The sequence below is a fragment of the Elephas maximus genome, chromosome 8 (genome assembly GCF_024166365.1).
Source record: "Elephas maximus indicus isolate mEleMax1 chromosome 8, mEleMax1 primary haplotype, whole genome shotgun sequence".
Classification (NCBI taxonomy): domain Eukaryota; kingdom Metazoa; phylum Chordata; class Mammalia; order Proboscidea; family Elephantidae; genus Elephas; species Elephas maximus.
The window spans coordinates 8,562,840-8,584,180 of record NC_064826.1 but is presented as its reverse complement, the minus strand read 5'-3'; the positions used below and the strand labels follow the sequence as shown (position 1 = coordinate 8,584,180).

Here is a 21,341-nt window from a genome sequence, read left to right as displayed (position 1 = left end):
TCTGGGTGGGTTTGAACTGCCAGTCTTTCTGTTAGTAGTCCAGTGCTTAATCTTTTGCAACACCCAGGGACTCCTTAGTCCCAACAGCCTCATGTTAGTATTGGGAACTAGAAGGACTGATTTTCCATCTCAGCTCTCTAGCACTGTAGTGGCTGTCCATTTTTAATTTTTTTTATTGTGCTTTAAGTGAAAGTTTACAAATCGAGTCAGTCTCTCATACAAAAATTTATATACACCTTGCTACTCCTGGAAACCCTGGTGGCATAGTGGTTAAGCGCTACGACTGCTAACCAAAGCGTCAGCAGTTAGAATCCACCAGGCGCTCCTTGGAAACTCTATAGGGCAGTTCTGCTCTGTCCTATAGGGTCGCTATGAGTTGGAATTGACTCGACGGCACTGGGTTCAGCTTTTTTTTTTTTTTTTTTTTTTTAATGTACTCCTAGTTACTCTACCCCTAATGAGACAGCACATTCCTTCTCTCCACCCTGTATTCCTCGTGTCCATTTGGCCAGCTTCGTGGCTCTCTATTTTTGATGCCACTCTTCTTATACACTATTAACAACTAGACATTTTCTTCTAAAGTAATCTGGGGAACAAAATAGATTGACAGTTACCGGGACGTGGTGGAGTGGGATGTGAAAGGGAGCATTTAGATGTGGAACTGAAGTCTGTGGACTAAGTTTAGTAAAAAAAAGAGGGGTCTTATTTTGCCAAGTCTAAGTGAGCAAAAGGACACACTACATGCAATGTGATAAATGTTTTTATGCTTTGAGTGGCTCTGGCGGTGACATGGATTGAATTGCGTCCCCAAAAATGTCTCTCAACTTGGCTAGGTCATGATTCCCAGTGTGTATGATTGTCTACCATTTTGTCATCGGATGTGCTTTCCCTACGTGATGTAAATCCTGTCACTATGATGTTAATGAGATGGAGTAGTGGCAGTTATGTTGATGAGATCTACAAGATTAGATAGTGTCTTAAAGCCAATCTCTTCCGAGATATAAAAGAGAGAAACAAGCAGAGAGACATGGGGGACCTCACAGCACCAAGAAAGTAGCACTGGGAGCACAGTGTGTCCTTTGGACTGCGGTTCCTGCGAAGAGAAGCTCCTAGACCAAGGGAAGATTGATGACAAGGATCTTCCCCCAAACCTGACAGGGAGAGAAAGACTTCCCTTGCAGGGGACACCCCGAATTTGGACTTCTAGCCTACTAGGCTGTGAGACAATAAATTTCTCTTTGTTAAAGCAACTACTTGTGGTATTTCTGTTATAGCATTACTAGATGACCAAGACAATCCCTAAGTCCCTGGAGTAATCCTCTTCCATCTCCCTTACTTGCTCTCTTGGAGGCAGTTACTGAGGCCCCCAAACCAAAAAACAAACCTATTGTTGTCAAGTCTATTCTGACTCATAAAGACCCTATAGGACAGAGTAGAACTGCCCCATAGAGTTTCCAAGGAGCACCTGGTGGATTCAGAATGCTGACTTTTTTTGGTCAGCAGCTGTAGCTCTTAACCACTATACTACCACGATTTCCCATTGAGTAGATTCGGGCACATAATGACCCTGTAGGTCAGAGTAGAGCTGCCCCATAGGGTTTCCAAGGAGCAGACAGTGGATTCAAACTGCCAGCTTTTTGGTTAGCAGCCGAGCTCTTAACCACTGCACCATGAGAGGCCCCAGAGCAAGACTGAATTTCATTCTGGGTTCCCCTGTTTTCATAAGTGAAATTAGGAAAGTATAACACCAAAGCAGCCTGGAAGTAGAAAAGAAGAAACCAGAGCAAATGGGGAGAAGAGCAAGGAGAGGCAGGCCCTTCCCCCTTCCTCTTGTGATTTAGGGAGCAGGTGTTTTTTGACAGCCTTCGAGGCTTGTTGTAGTTGTGTGATTTATTTGCTTGATTGACTAGGCGTTTAACACCAGAGAACCTGGCAACCAGGGCAGAATGAAGTAGTTAACCCTGATTGCGGGGATGGGTGCAGGCCTTAGGGGACAACGGGTCATTTGCTCTTCGAATTACTATCAGAAAAGAAGCACTTAGATGCCAGGGACTGATTAAGACCTCAGCTCAAGGCCCAGCACAAAGTGGATGTTTAATGTGAATAATAAAAACCAATTTTCATGGATTCCTTTCCTACTCAAGGTAACTTCCTGTGTGTCAGAGGAGAACTGTGCTCCGTAGGGTTTTCAATGACTGATTTTTTGAGAGTAGATCCTCAGATCTTTCTTCCAAGGTGCATCTGGGTGGACTCAAGCCTCTAACCTTTCAGTTAGCAACTGAGTGTATTAACCATCCAGGAACCCCTAACATGAATAATCAAGATGACAATTGGTCTGATTTGCTTGAAAACATAAATTCCTATGCCCTGAATTGTGGACATTGTCTATTCTTTCAGGATGTTCAGCATGCCGATATTGATTACATGGACCAGAGGAAGGACTTCACTTATGACCCAGTCAATTATAAAGGTTTCCCTGAGTTTGTTAAGGAGTTACACAATAATGGACAGAAGTTGGTCATCATTGTGGTATGTGGCACCCTCTCATTCCCCCCCCCAACTTGGGTACTTGCTCCTTCCTTGTCATTATAACCACCTCCCCCTCCCTGACTCCCAATTCCCAATCTCCCTCCTGGGCCTCTGTCTCAAGGCTGGTTTCTTCTTTGTGTTTCCCCTCTTAGGATCCAGCCATCTCTAACAACTCTTCCACAAGTAGCCCATATGGCCCCTATGACAGGGGCTCAGATCTAAAGATATGGGTGAACGCTTCAGATGGAGTGACTCCAGTCGTCGGGGAGGTAATTTAATGGGGGGAGCAGGGGGCTGGTGTTAGGAGGGGGGAGCTGTGGCAGTGTGTGCGTGATGTTTTCATTTTACATTTTCAGACGCATTGTATATGTTGCTGTTGTTAGGTCCTGTTGAGTTGGCTCCAACTCATGGTGACCTTAGGTACAAGAGAACAAAACTCTGCCCGGTCCTCAAACTTGTTGCTATGTTTGTGCCCATTGTTGCAGCCACTGTGTCAATCCATCTTGGTGAGGGTCTCTTTCTTTTTCACTGATATGCTACTTTTATCCACCTGACCCAAGCTCCTTGAGTAGATTCTGACTCATAGTGACCCTATAGGACAGAGTAGAACTGCCCCATAGGGTTTTCAAGGAGCAGCTGGTGGATTTGAACTGCTGACCTTTTGGTTAGCAGCCAAGCTCATAACCCCTGCTCCACCAGGGCTCCCCTTCATTCCCTGACAACCACGCTCCTTTCATGTCTAAGTCCCTTTGACAATAGCTTACACACCACGCAGTGCCCACTTCCTCACTTCCCATCCACTCCTCACCTGACTGCATCCATCTCGTGACCTACCTGATGCTGCTCTGGAATGGCCTCTGACCAGCAACTTCCCGACTCGAAAATCCAATGGAATGGTTCCGTTCTTCATGCTACTTGGTTTCTCTGCATCATTGGACAAGTTTGACCATTTCTCAAACCTTTATTTGCCCTTGTTTTCCGTGAAGTTGTTATCCGCTGGTCCATCCATGTCTAATTCCTCAAACAACCCTCTCAGTATATAGTGTTGGTGAGGAATTGGGTAGGAGAGGAACAGAGAAAATAACTAGAGGCTTAGGGCCCACCTGGTGATAAGTGGTTCCAACTTGTAATGGGCTAGTCCACATTTATACAGTACTCTCTTTCTTGACTATTCCTAGTATTAGGAATAGAGATAGCAGGAGGGAAAGGAGAACTGGAATTGATGTCTGGTAAATAAGACGATGCCTTTATCCGTGAACTTGTTCATTAAGGACTTAGCCATTATTTTTACATTTTACCTCAAGTGACTATTTGATTCCCCTGAAGTTTATTCTAAGCAGAGGGCCCAGCATTTCTCCCTGGAAAGGCCATATCCCTGGACACCTCTGTTATATGGTCATATTAGGATTTCTTTGCAAAGTATCCTATTTTACTCTATATTCATTTAATTTATTCTCATTGGTGTTTTTTTTTTTTTCTTCTGCAGGTCTGGCCAGGAAAAACTGTGTTTCCTGATTACACCAATCCCAAATGTGCTGATTGGTGGGCAAATGAATTTCAGCTTTTCCACAATCAAGTAGAGTTTGATGGGATATGGATTGTGAGTTCTTTTTTTAAATTATTTTATTTATTTTGTTGTTGTTGAGAGTATACACAGAAAAAATACACCAGTTCAACAGTTTCTACATGTACAATTCAGCGACACTGATTATACTCTTCGAGTTGTACAACCATTCTCTCTCCTTTTCTGAGTTGTTCCTCCCCCATTAACTCACTGCCCCCTAAGTTTCCTACTAATCTTTCAAGCTGCTGTTGTCAATTTGAAGATTGTGAGTTCTTAACAATTTGATTATTAGGTGGCTAATAATCAAATTGGCTTTGTCTGTATCTATATTTTTGAGTCATGGAACATAGTGGAAACATGAGGAAAGAAAGGCGAAGGACAGGAAATACAACAGTAATTGTTAGGTTTCTCTATCTTACTATTCAAATAATCTTAATAAAACGTACAGCTAAGTATCAAAATCAGAATGTTAGAGCTGGAAAAAAACTCGGAAATGTTTTTTTTTTTGAGTCCAGGCCTGCTCTTACAAATGAATGAGCTAAAGTCAAAATAGGTCACATATTCCTTACACTGTTGCAAAGGTCATGGATTGTCCAATTGCCAGTTCAGGATCTTTTCACTTGGACATGTTGAACTAACTCATCAGAACACAGTACCCAGGTCCGTGAAAAATTGTGGCACGGTGAGGTGAAATGTCTCGTGTACTGACAAACAAAAACAATTGCAACAAGGCTGATGTTTGGCAAAATTTATGGAGTTGTGGAGTTTTTTCTATTTATAAGAGAACCTTAGAAAGTTCAAACAATACAGAAAGCTAAAAAGGTCAAAGCAAAATTCCTCTAAAATGTCATCAACCAAAGACATTAACCATCAGAATGTTGGTACGTGGTGTCTTTCCAGACACATGATTCTTACTACTGTGGTACACGCACTGTCTCGCCTATGTGTGTATATGTATTTGCGTGTGTGTGTATTCATTGTTACTTTAGCACCGGTGGCACAGTGGTTAAGCGTTTGGCTGCTAACCAAAAAGCTGGCAGTTTGAATCCACCAGCCACTCCATGGAAACCCTGTGGGGCAGCTCTACTCTGTCCTGTAGGGCCGCTATGATTGGAATCGACTCGATAGCAACAGGTTTGGTTTTATATATATACACACATATATATGTATACATATATACATATATGTGTAATCATACTAAACAAAATTATTTTGAAATCTTTTTTCGTTGTTTAATATGTTTTGGAAATTGTTCATTTTCTATGATTTTAGACAAATACCATCTTGAGAAGATTTTAAAAAATCTCTCTCTTTTTTTTAAGGATCAGAGAAGACAGGAATATTTCACCCCATGTACACAAATACCCCTTTTAGAAAAAAAAAAAAATCTGGAATTACTCCTCTGATCCTTAAAAAAAAAAAAAAAGATACCATTAGTGCAATGTAGTGGGCATGTTACTTTTTCTCAGCAGTTTTTCATCTCTTTGTCTTGTAGGATATGAATGAAGTCTCCAACTTTGTTGATGGTTCAGTTTCAGGATGTTCCACAAGCCATCTGAATTATCCCCCATTCACTCCCAGTGAGTCTTTGTGTGCTAGGCCTGATGACAGTGGCAATGTGTGTTTGATATTTTAAGTTCATAAAGATGGATAGGGAGTTTGTACAGAAATGTGCACAGGGAAAGGAACAGGTGGATAATGCAAAAAGGAAGCTGTGACAGAAAATTAAAATGCCCTACGCTTTCCTAGGAGCTCTGGTGGCACATGATTAAGCGCTTAGCTACTAACCGAAAAGTTGGCAGTTCGAATCCACCAGCTGCTCTTTGGAAACCCTATGGGGCAGTTCTACTCTGTCCTATAGGGTAGCTATGAGTCGGAATCGACTCAACGGCATCGGGTTTGGTTTTGGTTTTGGGATGCTTTCCTAAATGAGACATAAATCAAAAATGGACAGTGGAATCCTCCACCTATATTCTGCGCTGGCTCCAGGGAAAAGTCCAGAGAGGATATGGTGGAGAAGCCAGAGACTGGTGATTAGTCGGTCACTCTTGAGTCTGGATTCCTGCAGGTAAGGGCTTTTCAGGAGAGACCAGGAAACCAGGCCTGGACTGCAGAGGAGGATCAAGGCCAGTGATATCAGCAGTGTGGAGGGCCTGCAAGAACCACAGAAGGAGAGCAAGCCAGAGCCCAGGCCCTGGGAGTTCAGAGTCAGAGGCGGCAAATGTGGTGCTAGTGAGCTTTGATTGACCTTTAACCAATGGGGCCCAGGGTGTGGCCCTGGACCCAGGCATTCCTTGTAGTTAGAAAAAAGCTAGAGGCCCACAGGCAAGTTGTATCTTGATTGAGAAAGGAATGAAGCATCTAGATCAAACCATTTTAGGAAGGCTTCCCTTCTGGTGTGCAAATGGCTGCTAACCAAAAGGTTGAAGGTTCAGGTCCACCTGGAGGTGCTTCTACTTCTGAAAAATCAGCCACGGAAAACCCTATGGAGCACGATTCTACTTTGACACACATAGGGTCTCTAGGAGTCAGAACTGACTCAACGACAACTAGTGTAGTTGGCTGGCTGGTCCATTCTGATGAGAAGACAGGCAATCAGGGCAGGTAGGCCAGAATCCAGAGTTGAGGGCCTTGGGTGAGAACTAAACAGTTTACACTTCACACTTTTGATGATAGAAGCTATTTATATTTTAGTAAGAGGAAGTGTCAAACTTGAATGATTTTGGAGAGTAATCTGGCATTAACGTGCAGGATGAACTAGAAGGGAGGCCAGAAATAAAGAGGCCACTGAGAAGCTATTTCAACAGTTAGGTCCAAATGTAATTTGGATCAGGGCAGAGTGGGGCAGCAGGAGTGGAAAAGAATAGTTGAAGGAAAGAGAGGTTGAGAAGTCATTCCTTATAAGACACGGTCAAGGGAGAGGAGAGATCAGAAATTAATTTATGCTTTCGCCCAATTCTTGGGCCACTTAACTTTGCTCAGTTTGAAGAATTCAGCTTGAACCTCTACTTGAGGCTGAGTAGATCCTCTTGCTCCAAATGCCCACCTCTAGTCACAGGAGGACCCGGGTGGGAGGGTGTGTGAGGTCAGCACAATTTATTTCTGTATCGGAGAAATGACCCCAAAGCATGATTGGTTACAGGCTGGCCACAATCCATGGTGGCCCACGATGCCACCAAGCAGGTTCCATGATACCCAAGGCGCTGGGCATCCCAGGCTCTTGCTGACCACCCACTCTCTCACTCCAGGTGTCCTGGACGGCTACCTGTTCCGCAAAAGCCTCTGCATGGATGCCGTGCAGCACTGGGGCAAGCAGTACGATGTCCACAACCTGTACGGCTACTCCATGGCGATCTCCACTGCTGAGTAAGACCACACCTGCTGTAGACTGAGTACATGCCCAGTTATCCATCTTCGTAGATGTCGGGTGACTTGTGTGCACTATCTTTCAAAAACTCTGCAAAAAAAGTATGGTCATCCTTACTGAATGAAAAAAGAAACTGCCTGGCACCCAGGAAGCATGGAATCCAATAAAAATTGTTGAACATATAAAATGAAGGAATGAGTGGATATCTAGAACAAAGGTAGGAAGAAAGAAGTGCAGTAACTTGCTCAAGATCAAAGAGCTAATAAACAGCAAAAGTAAGATTTAAGCCCATTTCTGCATTTGTCCAAAGCCGGTAGTTATCCCCCATGCCACTTATACAGACTGGAGTGTAGAGGGTATGCGACTTGTCAACATCGATGTGTTTTGGGGTTTTAGATACTGGGTCAACGTCCTTCTACCATGCTATGTCTGCCTCTGTGTGTAGACTCAGATTCTATAGTGAGGAAAAGGCATTGAAGGTTTACTATACTTACTGTAACAGTGACAGCTGGAAGCCAGATTCTACCCCCCGCAAAAAAAACACATTCGTACACTAGCAATGCCATGCATGTAATTGTACCCATTTTGAAAGTTGTTGAAGAAGTTCTGTACCTAAAGTTTTAACATATAAGTATAGACTTCTAATTAAAGATATATAAATTGTATATATTTAGGTATCATTATAAAAGCACACACATACACATATAGTTTTAAAATGTGTTTTCTTATTACAAAATGATTACCAAAGAGTTTCTACTTAAAGACAGTTTAAGTTCCAATAGGCTGTTTATAAATCTAGTTTTGTGAAGTCACACAATATGAAAGAACAATAGATACACATCTATTGTTCTGTAAAAATTGTATGCCTCTACTTACTAGGCTTTTCAAGGCAGGTTTTGAAATTCTTGGCCATTATGAGGTTAATGGTATACACAAAACACATTAAAGCCAAACACAAACATACTCCATGATGCAGACTGCTCCTACTAGCAGCTCTCACTCTACTGGGAGAGAATGAGAAGGGAAGAACGGGGTATTTGCTTTTCAGATCCTTGGTATCCTTACTGAAGTCCCTGGGCTGAGACAAGCTAAGGTCACACACTGACTCCCTAAATCTCTGTCTGTTTCTAGAGCTGTCAAGACTGTATTCCCCAATAAGAGGAGCTTCATTCTAACCCGCTCTACCTTTGCGGGGTCTGGCAAGTTTGCAGCTCATTGGCTAGGGGACAACACGGCCACCTGGGACGACCTCCGATGGTCCATCCCCGGCGTACTTGAGTTCAACCTTTTTGGTATTCCAATGGCAAGTACCCATCCCAAGTTCCCCTCTGAACCTCAATCCCCAGCAAGCCTCATTCTAGAAAGCTCCAAACCATAAAGCACCACTCTCCTGCCCACTACGGCCTAGGGATTTAATGTCTTAAGAGCACATGCTACAGCTGCGTCAGTATGGCTCTGGTGCCACCACGTTCTTTCTGTGCTGCCTTATAAGGATAATGCAACCTTGAAATACTATCCCTGGGATATTTCTTCTTCTTGAAGTACAGCATATATACAGAAAAACGCACCCAGCACTAAGCACATAGCTGATGAACTGTACAAACTGAACACAGCATCTGTGAATCCAGCACCCGGATCAATAAACAGAACATTGCCCAAACCGTAGAGGTGGTTTTGGCATCTTTTAGTTAAATTCAACATATATAGTAATTAATCTCCTACTGTGTGCCAGGCACTGAGCTAGGCATGAATGGTGAGGGTGAAGAAAAGCAAAAGTAACAAAAACACCCTCTCTTCCCCCGAGGGTTTACCGTTTACTAAGAGGAGCTAGATATGGAAGCAAATAATTGTGCAAGCTGAGAGTGCTAACTGGGACATGTAATTTAACGTTCAGGGAGATTCTGAGAAAGGGACTTATTAACCCTGACGAGATTATGTGGGACAAAGAGTCGGGAAAGAGAGTCAAGAGAAACTTAGTGGAAAAGATGGCACTTGTGTTTACTGTGAAAAGTGGGTCTATTTCACCAGACTAACTGGGGAAAAGGTAATCTTAAGGGAGTATTTGTGGTGCATAGGATTCCTGGGGAGTCTGGGGTAGAAAATGTTGCTGGAAAAGTGGATTGGGGCCAGGTGGTGAAGGGCTAATAGGATAAGCAGTAAGGAGACCCTGGAAGTGTCCAAATAGAAAAGCAATGGATCAGAGTCTGGCAATGGGTTTGGTTTGGATTTTTTTTCACTCATCAGAAAGGAGCCCTGGTGGCACATTGCTTAAGCACTAGGTTGCTCACTGAACGGTCGATGGTTCCACGGAAGAAAGATATGGCAGTGTGCTTCCATAAAGGTTACATCTTTGGAAACCCTATGGGTTAGTTCTACTGTGTCCTATAGGGTCTTTATGAGTTGAAATCAGCTCGAGGGCAATGAGATTTATTCATTTAAAAGCTACTGTATGCTTAAGTGGCATTATGTAATTAAAAACCCATTGCCGTTGAGTCCGACTTACAGCAACACTATCGGACAGAGTAGAACTGCCCCGTAGGGTCTCCCCAAGGAGCGGCTGGTGGACTCAAACTACAGCCCTTTGGCTAGCAGTCAAGCTCTTAACCACTGTGTCACCAGGGCTCCATGTCTAGATAATTGTTGTTTGTTTTTAGGTGCCATCAAGTTGGTTCCAATTCACAGGGACGCTGTGCACCACAGAATGAGACACTGCTCCGTCCTTCGCCATGCTCACAATCATTGTTATACTTAAGCCCATTGTTGCAGCCACTGTGTCAAACCATCTTGTTGAGAGGCTTCCCCTTTTTGTGCTGACCCTGTACTCTACCAAGCATGATGTCCTTCTCCAGGGACTGATCCCTCCTGACAACATGTCCAAAGTATGTAAAGACACAGTCTAGCCATCCTTCCTTCTAAGGAGCATTCTGGCTGTACTTCTTCCAAGACAGATTTGTTCATTCTTTTGGCAGTCCATGGTATATTTAATATTCCATGTGTCACTAGCCTTTCAGTAAGAAGTGTTAGCAACCCCAGCTGGAAGGAAAGGAAGGTGGTGAAAGCGGGGTGTCCCACTGTCCCTGTGTCCTCTAGGTGGGTGCTGACATCTGTGGCTTCTTGATGGATGTCTCTGAGGAGCTCTGCAGAAGGTGGATGCAGCTGGGAGCGTTCTACCCATTTTCCCGGAATCACAATTGCCAAGGCTACAAGGTGAGGCTCCCAGGGGATAAGATCCGCAAATTTGTGGTGTACGTTAGCACTGGGTCTGTCCTTATCCTGGCCAAAAAACCTTTTGAGCCAACTTCTGACATATGCCTCCCTCATGCTCATTTTCTCCGCTGTTTGCACCCGTACTTCACCATTAGATGTGCCATTCCTACCAGTAACCGGTCGCTGTTGCATCAGCTGCGACTCGGGCAACCCTGTGTGTGTCAGAGTAGAACCGTTTCATAGGGTTTCCAATGACTGATTTTTTGAAAATTGATTGCCAGGCCCTTCTTCTGAGGCACCTCTGGGTGGACTCAACCTTCCAACCTTTTGGTTAGTAGCTGAGCACATTCACTATTTGCACTGCCCAGGGACCCCCATTATTTCTGCTGTTGGCCTGTCTAAAGGGTTTCCTCAAAACTCTGTGCACTTTGTCAATGGTATTCATGTTGTAATGAAAATCAAAGACTTCAAAATTATTTAAATGGTAATTTTCCGAGGAAAATGCTAAAACAAACACATTGATTCTGACTCATAGCGACCCTATAGAACAGAGTAGAACTGCTCCACAGGGTCTCTAAGGAGCAGCTGGTGGATTCAAACTGCCGACCTTTTGGTTAGGAGTCAAGTTCTTAACTACTGCACCACCAGGGCTAGGGAGCTAACGAGGCAGCAGGTGTGCTTGCTTTGTGAACTGATGTCCCTTTACCTGTTGGCACTGCTCAGAGTCCAGTGTGGAGTGAAGGCTCCAGGCTGCTCAGCGATGAGACTCTTGGTTGCCGGCCATGAATGAGGGCTGGAATTCTCCAGTGCTTCTGCCATTCCACAGCCAAACAGAATTGCAACCGTCTGTCTCTTCCCAGGCTCAGGACCCTGCCTCCTTTGGAGCTGACTCCCTGCTGCTCAACTCCTCCAGGCACTACCTGAACATCAGATACACCTTGCTGCCCTACCTGTACACCCTTTTCTACCATGCGCACACCCGCGGGGACACAGTAGCCCGGCCCCTGCTGCACGAGTGAGTCTGCCTAACCCAAAGGGGTCTTGTTGATGCAACCAGGTGACATTGCCTATAACATCAGAGTGAAAATTAAAACAATTCAAGCCATTATTCATATATTTTTTCAAACTGGAATAATAATAACCAGTGGCCCTCAGGTTGACTCCGGCTCATGGCGACCCCAGGTGTGTCAGAGTGGAACTTTACTCTAAAGAGTATTCAGTGGCTGATTTTTTTTGAAAGTAGATCTCCAGGCCTTTCTTCCAAGATGCCTTTAGATGCACTCAAACCTCCAAACTTTTTGGTTAGCAGCTGAGTGTGTTAACCATTCTCACCACGCACGACTCCCAAACTGGAATACCTAGATGGTTTTGTGAAGGCATTGCTGTCTAGATACTACTCAAGGGATGTATGTAAGTTTTATATCCTGATTCCATTTGGGGATAGCAGTGGCCTCAAAGTCGTGGACTCGAGGTCCTTTCTTTGTTCCCCCTACTCACACTGTAATGGAGACAAATTATTCAAGTTCTTTGATCCTTCGGTCATAATTCAAAGGTTTTGGTAGTTTGATCAGGAAGGTCTCTTCCTGTCATGATGCGCTATGATTTCAGGTCTATTTTCAGGTTCTAGGAGTGGGCCAGTCATTTGTACACGGAGAAGAATATTCTAGAAGATTTTTAGAACTCCAAAATTCTAATTAGCAGCCACTGAGTATCAGCCACTGGGTACCTCTAACTCAAGTCTAAAAAAACTCTGCTTAAATGCCTTTCCTTGTCAAAATATAGTCGGCTCCACTAAGTGTCTGACACACAAGGCTCTCAGCACATATTTCCACCATTATATATTCATTTATTTGTCAAAGATTTTGCCATTTCCTGGAATTGCCTATTAAAAGGCAGATACCCTAGAAGATAGAAGGGTAAAAGCTTAAATTATCAGCTGATTTTCACGATCAGATCCATGTCCTGCTTGTAGGTCAACTGAAGTTCTAAAAAAATTTTTTTTTTTTTTTTTTTTTAAGGAGAGGGCACATAGAGTCATAGCCTGGGATCTCCCAGTATAGATGTTAGGATGGGAACTTCTGACCAACCTGAGGGAGGACTGGGATGCTGCAGGGACTGGGGAGAGGCCGGCAAGTGGGTCTGTGAGTGGGGCAGGGAGGTGGGTTGAGTGAATGTCACGGAGTAATTTGGGGGGTTGACCCAGCAGGCAACCTGTGTGTTACGGACAGGCTGGGGAGAGTGGCCAGGGACACTGGCCCGAACCTCAGGGACAGTTTCTCTGCTAAAGATTACAGCATAGGAAACTCTATAGGGCACTTCTACTCTGTCCTATAGGGTCGCTGTGAGTCGGAATCAACTTGACGGTGACGAGCTGTTGTTATCGTTGGTAACATGTCCTACATACGAAGTTGCAACATATAATTTGCTGACGTCATCCTTCTCGTGTCTCCAGGTTCTACAGTGACAGCAGCACTTGGGATGTGCACCGGCAGTTTCTGTGGGGGCCAGGCCTCCTCATCACTCCAGTTTTGGATGAGGCAAGTTTCCTACAGGGACACATACGTGCTGTCTGCCTCTCTTCCTGCTCCCTACCTGAGACCTTTCTGTTGTCTGCGCTCCCAGCCCTTTTCCAACGCTGTGGCCGAGCCAGCCTCGGGTGGGCTGTGCTGGGGCTTTGGGACACTGGACCTCGGATACTCTCACATTTTCTTCTCCAGAAGACTTCTTCTCTTGACCAAGTTCCCATTCAGCATAGGACCGGCTGCAGCACCTGGGGTGGTTGTCAGTTCTGATGGCCGATCCCTTCTGGCTCCGTGACGCAGAGCCAGGAGAAGCAGTGGCTGCCCTCAGACTCTAGAGTCACGGCGGCCCCAGTGGGTTGTCACCTCTGCCACTTAGCACCTATGTGGCTGGGGGCAAGTGAAGGTGCCGGCTCCCCACCTGTAAAAGTGGGGTTCTGGAAGGGTAGATGAGGTAATCCTCCCAGACTTGCAAAGCTGGAACTTGTACCACAGTCCATGCTGCATTTTTATTACTGGTTTTTATTATTATTCTCCCAAATGTGGTCCCATTGGGATTTTTCTGTGGGTTGCTAAGTCATCACCTCTCTTATTCTGAGAGGAAAGGGAGAAGAAAAGCACAATTGGGAAACAGGGGAAAGAAAGGTTATTTCTGCCTTCTCGGTGTATGACTAGGGAGTTCCCCTGGGGAATGCTGGGAAACCCGCTTATCCCCTTCAGAGGCTGGGCCACAAGGGGCAACGTTCCTTTGACTTTCAGGGTGCAGAGAAAGTGCTGGCCTACGTGCCCGATGCCGTCTGGTACGAATACGAGACTGTAAGTAGCTTTGACTTCATGTCAACTTCAGTCCACAGGGGCCACTGGCATGGGGGTGCTCTGGGGGTGTTTCTGTAACTTCTCAGCAGAGTGGGATAGAGTGAGCCAAGTCACCAACGTCATTCAGGATGGAGGGCTACAAAGAGGATTGTCAGATATCTTACTCAGCCATCAGATACAGAGTCAGAGTCCCCATGAGCGAATCCTGGAGGACCCTGTAGGCCATTGGAGCTTGGTCAGGACCAGCTTGCTCATCTGGAACTCTCCATTCATAGGCCAGCCTCAGCAGGCATCCATGTTTGACAAACCCCCAACTGAGACCAAAGCCTGTTGTGCCTATTATTTTTTTCCTTGTTGTGTTTGGAGTTGCCCATCGAGCTGATGGAAAGGGGAGAGCTGTAGATAACTCAGCCATGGACCACTGGGGGAGAAGAGTGTCCTGCACACGCCCATGTCTTTGTTTATCTGCACACTTAGGGGGCCCGAATACGGTGGCGTAAGCAACAAGTTGAGATGGAACTTCCTGGAGACAAAATCGGACTCCACCTCAGAGGAGGCTACATCTTCCCCACCCAGGAGCCCAGCACCACCACTGAGGCCAGGTACATGTGGCTGTGGGCTGCGTTTGATTGGTCTCTCCTGCTCCCATGTGCTGATCACACTGAAGCCAGTGTGTTGTGGGAGGAAGGGCACTGGTGTGTGTGGGGGGGACATCAAACTGTCCCCTGAGTTTCCTGCAGTCCCTTTTGTAGGAGCTGCAGATTTAGAGCTGTGTCTGAGTGGATTTTGAAAGGGCTTATTCACTGTCCTTCCTTAACCACCACCCCCCCCGCCCCAGTTTCTCCTCAAAATGCACTACCTGCCAGGTGCTCAGTGTCCTGGTTGGCCCAGAACAGTCCTGGTTTAGTGCCTAGTACTGTCCTGGGAAACCCCTCAGTCCCTCAAACCACATGGCTGTCCACCCTCCCTGCTCTGACGGGGCCTTCCATCCATGGAACTTACGACTCACTCACTCCCATTTCTAGAGCGTGGGGTTCCCCCTCCACCCCTATAATCTGAGCAGCCCACTTCTTTACTCCCACTGAACTCTTTCCTGTGGTTCATGACCAGGCTAAAAAGTTACTCGGCCTCCCAGGAGACACACATCTCCCCTGTGCCACTGATTTCTCCTTTATGCACCTTTGATACTAGAATTGTAGACCTCCATCTCCATCTCCATCTGCACAAAGGTGATTGAAGAGTTGCACGGTTATACCTATGGGTCTCTAAAAGTCTTCTTCTTTTTTTTTTTTTTACACTAGGAATGCTTTGGAGGGTGGGGACATGTCTTTTCTTTAGAACCTTCTTTGCTACCTGAATTTCTCAAACTGTAGATGATTTATGATACTAATGGAAGATAGGAAATCCTGGTATGGTGTAATGGTTAAGTGCTAAGGCTGCTAACCAAATGGAAGATATACCTGAATCCAATACCAGCTGGTTTCTTTTTCTGTAATTGTTCAGCTTCAGACTGTTCTACACTCTGATACCAAAATTGTCTTTCTAAAATGAAAATCTCAGTTCATGTTTCCCCTACTTGAAGGCCAAAGTCTTGAATTAATAGAACGTTCAAGGCCAATCACAATCTGCTTCCCAGTTACCCTCACTGCTATATCTCCTGCCACACCTTAATACTCACTGATAAACCAGCCATGCCAAAAGTCTTGCTGATACAAAAAAAGACCAGACTTACTGGCCTGACAGATACTGGAGAAACGTCAAGAGTATGGCCTCTGGATACTGTTTTAGCTCAGTAATGAAGTCACTACTGAGGTTCGCCCTTCAGCCAAAGATGGGACAGGCCCATAAAATAAAATGAGACTAAAGGGGCACACCAGCCCAGGGGCAAGGACGACAAGGCAGGAGGGGATAGGAAAGCTGGTAATAGGGAAGCCAAGTTCGAGAAAGGGAGAGTGTTGACATTTCATGGGGTAGTTAATCAATGTCATAAAACAACATGTGTACTAACTGTTTAATGAGAAGCTAGTTCTGTAAACTTTCATCTTAAGTATAATTTAAAAAAATACATTAAAAAAAATCTTGCCAATAGGCAAATATATTCACCCATTTTACTGCGTGTGAGCATCTGAACCTGTTGCCCTTTCCAACATTCTTTGCCTGGTGTACTCTTTTTTTTTTTCCTTTTATTTCATTTTGTTGTCACTTATTTATTTTTTATTTTGGTAAAAATATGCACAGCAAAGATATACCATTTAAACAATTTCTACAGATACAATTCGGCGACATCGATTGCATTCTTCAAGTTATGCAACCATTCTTGCTACCCAGTTCCAAATTATTCCACCGCCATTAACTCAAATTCACTGCTCCCTAAGTTTCTCATCCAACCTTTTGAGTTGCCGTTGTCAATTTGATCTCACATAGACCATTCTGTAATAGGACACAAAGCTCAGGGCAGACATACTTTACTAATTACGTTAGATTATTGTTTCCTCCAAAGAAGACTTCAGGGGATATTTTTGGTCTAAGTTTTAAGGTTTAAAAATTATCTCAGGGAAATAGTTTCAGGGGTTCATCCAGCCTCAGTATCTGCAGAAAGTCTGGATTCCACTGAGTATTTGAAATTCTGTCCCGCATTTTCCCCTCTTTGATCAAGATTCTTCCATAGAATCTTTGATCAGAACATTCAGTAATGGTAGCCAGGCACCATCTGGAGTAGAACTGGTCTCATAGAAAAGGAGCCAGTTGTTCACGGAGGCAATTAACCACACATTTCACTTCCTCCTCTGATTCTTGACTCTTCTTCCTCTGTTCCTCCATGTGAATGGAGGCCTGGTGCTTTCTTAATGATCCTTCAGATTACCCCAGGTTTCACCTTCGGGAACACTCCCCAACTCTTCCAGCAGAGGCTGTGCTGCCACTTCCAGCTTTCTGGTCATTTCGTATGCAGGCAGTTCCCAACTTACGACATATCTGAGTTATGGTGAACTGCGCTTACAACCATTTCTTCTGTACATCTTATCGTTAACAATATGTACTGCGTACAGCATTGCAGCACAGACTTTGCTGATGCTACCGTTCTCATGCCAACCTCCAAAGACAAATGAAGATCAGATTTATAAAGATACTGATAGTAAAAGTCAGTAATAATGAAAACTAAGAAAAAAATGAGGTATTCGACTTACGTCAGAACTGACTTGCGATAGAATCGTTGAAACAGAACCCCGTCGTAAGTCTGGGACCACACGTACTTTCTTGGTCCTTAGTTGATTTCCAGAATACTTTAAAAATATTTTAATCATAGTCATTTTATACTCTGTATCTGAAAATGTTATTGTCTGAAGTCTTTGTTGTTGTTGTGTGCCATTGAGCCAATTCGGATTCACAGAGAGCCTATAGGACAGAATAGAACAGCCACTTAAGGTTTCCAAGGATGTAATCTTTATGGAAGAAGACTGCCACATCTTTCTTCTGTGAAGTGACTCGTGGGTTCGAACAGCCGACCTTTCAGTTAGCAGCTGTGTGCTTAACCACTGTGCTACCAGGGCTCCTTCTGAAATTCTTAAAACCACCAAACCAAGCCTGTTGCCTTCAAGTTGATTCCAACTCATATGGACCCTATAGTTCAGAATAGAGCTGCCGCATAGTGTTTCCAAGGCTGTAAATCTTTACAGAAGCAGACTGCCACATCTTTCTTCCTTGGAGCAGCTGGTGGGTTTTAACCACTGACGTTTCAGTTAGCAAGTGAGTGCTTAGCCACTGCCCTACCAGGGCTCCTCTGAAATCCTTAAACCAAACAAACCCATTGCTGAGTCGATTTTGACTCATAGCGACTCTATAGGACGACAGTAGAATTCCCCTATAGGGTTTCCAAGGAGTGGTGGCGGATTCTAACTGCCGACCTTTTGGTTAGCATCAGAGCTCTTAACTACTGTGCCACTAGGGCTCCCTGAAGTCTATAGGAGAGTTTAAATCTGTCTTTAGTTATGTTTGCTGACTTTCATTCCTACTGGCTTGTTTCCTGGTGTTCTTAGTGATTTTTCAAAATGTGGTCACCTCGAAGACCCAAAGACGGGTCTCATTCCTCTAGAGATGATTTACTTTCTCTTTGGTCACAAGCAAGGGAATGCTGCCAACTTGGGGTCATGTTAGTTCCCTTCAAGGATCCCAGCTTCACACGGGAATTAGAAGTTCAGGTTCTCTTCTTTGGATCACCAGGCTCTGTAGCCTGATTTTAGCATCGTTGTAAGCTTTTGTCCTGTGACAATGTCGGGTTTTGCTTAGTGAAGACGCTTCTGATTTAAAACAAAACAAAAAACCAGCTGCTGCTGAATCGACCCCAAGTCATGGTGACTCCACGCGTGTCAGAGTAGAGCTGTGTTCCATAGGATTTTCAATGGCTGCTTTTTTGGAAGTAGATTGCCAGACCTTTCTTCTGAGGTGGCTCTGGGCAGGCTCAAACCTTCAGCCTTTCAGTTAGAGGCTGAGTGCTTTAACAGGTTGCACCATCGCCCAGGGACCCCCTTCTGGTTTTAGCCTACCGTTTTGTTTTGGTTCACCATTGCTGTTGTTTTGGTCTCTTGGCTCTATCCCTTATTTTCTTACAAGCCGAGCAACGTTATAATAGGAATATGTATTGTAGTTTACCTAGTATGAAGTAGTATTTTGGTGGGTGTGTCCTCCAGAATATCTAGTCCACCACCCTGCTGGACTCCTATCATATCTAAAATGACCTCTTTTGTGTCACTGCAAACAGATGGTACTCAGTGCGTGCCTGTTAAATGAAAGCAGGTGTTTTTGTTGGTAGCAGAGCCTGGCTCGCTGGCACAGTGGGAGGCTGGCCGTGAAGGTATACCACATGGCACGATAGGGAAGACTACGCCAGGGGCAGGCATTGAGGGTTATCCCGAAGGAGTGGTGAGGTGAGGAGAGGCTCCAAATGAAGCTCTCTCGGCCCCCGCCCCCCCGCCACGTCCACATATCTGAGTAATGCTGTGTGTTTTCTGTTCTAAATCATAAAGTAGATCATTAAAGGGTTTTCTTTTTCCCTCAAAACAAACTAATAACGAATCACATAAAGAAAGTTGCCATTATAGAGTTGGCTTATTGTGTTGTCTTATTGTTTGCTCTGTAAAAATGGTCCTGAGGCAAGGAGGAAGTTATGTCCTCCCCCCATCCCGCTTCTCCACACTTAGCATCTCTACAGTGAGCAGGCTGCACCAGCTACCGTCTTGTCATCTTTCTTTTCTAACAGTCGACATTCTCAGTAACAGTCGCATCAGCAGCTTTTACTGAAGCTACTGCGTTGATTCTAGGGCTTAGATTCTTGGCTCCTTCATTGTTTCTTTTCATACTGCAAATGTTTCAGGTTTTCTCTCTCCTGTGACATTACCAATATCAGAGAAAGATGCTCCTGTCAATTTTGCCTTTATGCCTGGTGGAAAGCAGAGTCATCTGCTGCTAGTAACTTCTGTCCTTTGAAATATAATGTGTCCAGCTCATGTGGCAACATTCCCAATTCCTAAGTCTTTGTCTCTTACATAAATCTTGTTTCCTACAGTCGACGGAACCCTCTTGGCCTCATTATTGCCCTAGATGAGAACAAAGAAGCCAAAGGGGAGCTGTTCTGGGACGATGGGGAAGCCAAAGGTGAGCACCGCCGTCATAATGCCGCCAATTCTGAACCTGCATCTTCGGTCCATGGCTCTTCCCACCTGCTGGTCACTGAGTGTGATTTTGTTTCTGGCTGCACTGCTTGGGCGTAGTGGTAGAGGAACCACAAATGGAGGAACACCTCATCTCTAGCTCTTAGAATTCTACTGTCCACCAGCAGCATAAATAGATAGTCATTTGATTGTCAACCAGCACCTGGAAGAAATGTTTGCAAGACTGTAGCTATAATTCAATGTATAAAAAAAAAGTATGCATTTCTCTAAATACACTTATGGACAAACGATGCTGATGTGAAAGACATACTCACGTTAGAGAGGCAATGACGATGCGCTTTTGTAGAGGGTATTCATTCACCTGCTGTTGTTAGCTGCTGCTGGGTTAGCACTGACTCACGGTGACCTTACGTTCAACAGAGTGAAACGTTGCCCAGTCCTGTGCCATCTTCATAATAATTGCTATGTTTGAGTCCATTGTTGGGGCCATTGTGCCAATCCATCTCACTGAGGGTTTTCCTTGTTTTCGCTGACCCTGTACTTTACCAAAGAGTATTCATCTATCCATGCTTTTTAGCACATTTTTCTGTTTCCAGTATACTAACAGGCTTTGTTGCTCAAGCTTAGGAAATAGATTTGCTTGAGGCATATGTCTCAGAAGCACTTGGAAGGGAATCTTTTCAAGGTTATGGTAGAAAGGGGAAGGATGAGCAGTGGCTTGGCCTTGGAGACTCTGGTCACAATCTCATCATTCTCAAGATGTAGCTTTGTGGTGAGGGGTTAATATGTCCCTCAACATATGTACACGTCAACATAAAGGAAAAAAAAGCCCTCACAACTGGACCAATAAGCAACATCATGATAAATGGAGAAAAGATTGAAGTTGGCAAGGATTTCATTTTACTTGGATCCACAATCACCGCCCATGGAAGCAGCAGCCAAGAAATCAAAGGACACATTGCATTGGGCAAATTGGCTGCAAAAGACCTCTTTAAAATGTTGAAAAGCAAAGATGTCACCTTGAGGACTAACGTGTGCCTGACCCAAGCCATGGTGTTTTCAGTCGCTTCATACATATGCGAAAGCTGGATGATGAATAAGGAAGACCGAGGAAGAATTGGTGCCTTTGAATTATGGGTTTGAAGAATATTGATTATACCATGGACTGCCAGAAGAACAAACAAATCTGTCTTGGAAGAAGTACAGCCAGAAGGCTCTTTAGAAGTCGGAATGGTGCAACTTCGTGTCCTATACATTGGACATGTTATTAGGAGGGATTAGTCCCTGGAGAAGGACATCATGCTTGGTAAAGTGGGAGATCAGTAAAAAAGAGGAAGACCTTCAACAAGATGGATTGACTTAGTGGCTGCAACAATGGGCTCGAGCATCACAATGATTGTGAGGATGGTGCAGGATCAGGCAATGTTTCAATCTGTTGTACGTAGGGTAGCTAGGAGTTGGAAATGACTCGACGGCACTCAACAACAACAACAACATGTCTCCCTCTTGCTTTCAGATACTGTGGCCAATAACATGTATGTCTTCTGTGAATTTTCCGCCACGCAGGTGAGTAGCATACTTTTCTGAATCTTAAGTGTGGGCTTTTACCTGGTCATTAGCTCATGTGTGTTGGTATCTGTGTACAGTTATATTTGTGGCTTCATGTACATTTC

General features: G+C 44.5%; 1 protein-coding gene across 2 annotated transcripts in view; it reads left to right on the top strand.

Annotated features, from left to right (window-relative positions):
- MGAM (maltase-glucoamylase) overlaps positions 1-21,341 on the top strand; it is a 147,715-nt gene that overhangs the window by 75,846 nt on the left and 50,528 nt on the right. For both annotated transcript variants that reach the window (XM_049894101.1, XM_049894102.1), the window contains 13 exons: positions 2,398-2,529; positions 2,682-2,798; positions 4,016-4,129; positions 5,589-5,673; positions 7,342-7,459; positions 8,592-8,763; positions 10,551-10,667; positions 11,528-11,682; positions 13,120-13,204; positions 13,946-14,002; positions 14,480-14,604; positions 19,563-19,651; positions 21,185-21,234. In XM_049894101.1, the coding sequence (XP_049750058.1) occupies positions 2,398-2,529; positions 2,682-2,798; positions 4,016-4,129; positions 5,589-5,673; positions 7,342-7,459; positions 8,592-8,763; positions 10,551-10,667; positions 11,528-11,682; positions 13,120-13,204; positions 13,946-14,002; positions 14,480-14,604; positions 19,563-19,651; positions 21,185-21,234 (1,416 nt within the window). The remainder of the gene's footprint in view (positions 1-2,397; positions 2,530-2,681; positions 2,799-4,015; positions 4,130-5,588; positions 5,674-7,341; positions 7,460-8,591; positions 8,764-10,550; positions 10,668-11,527; positions 11,683-13,119; positions 13,205-13,945; positions 14,003-14,479; positions 14,605-19,562; positions 19,652-21,184; positions 21,235-21,341) is intronic.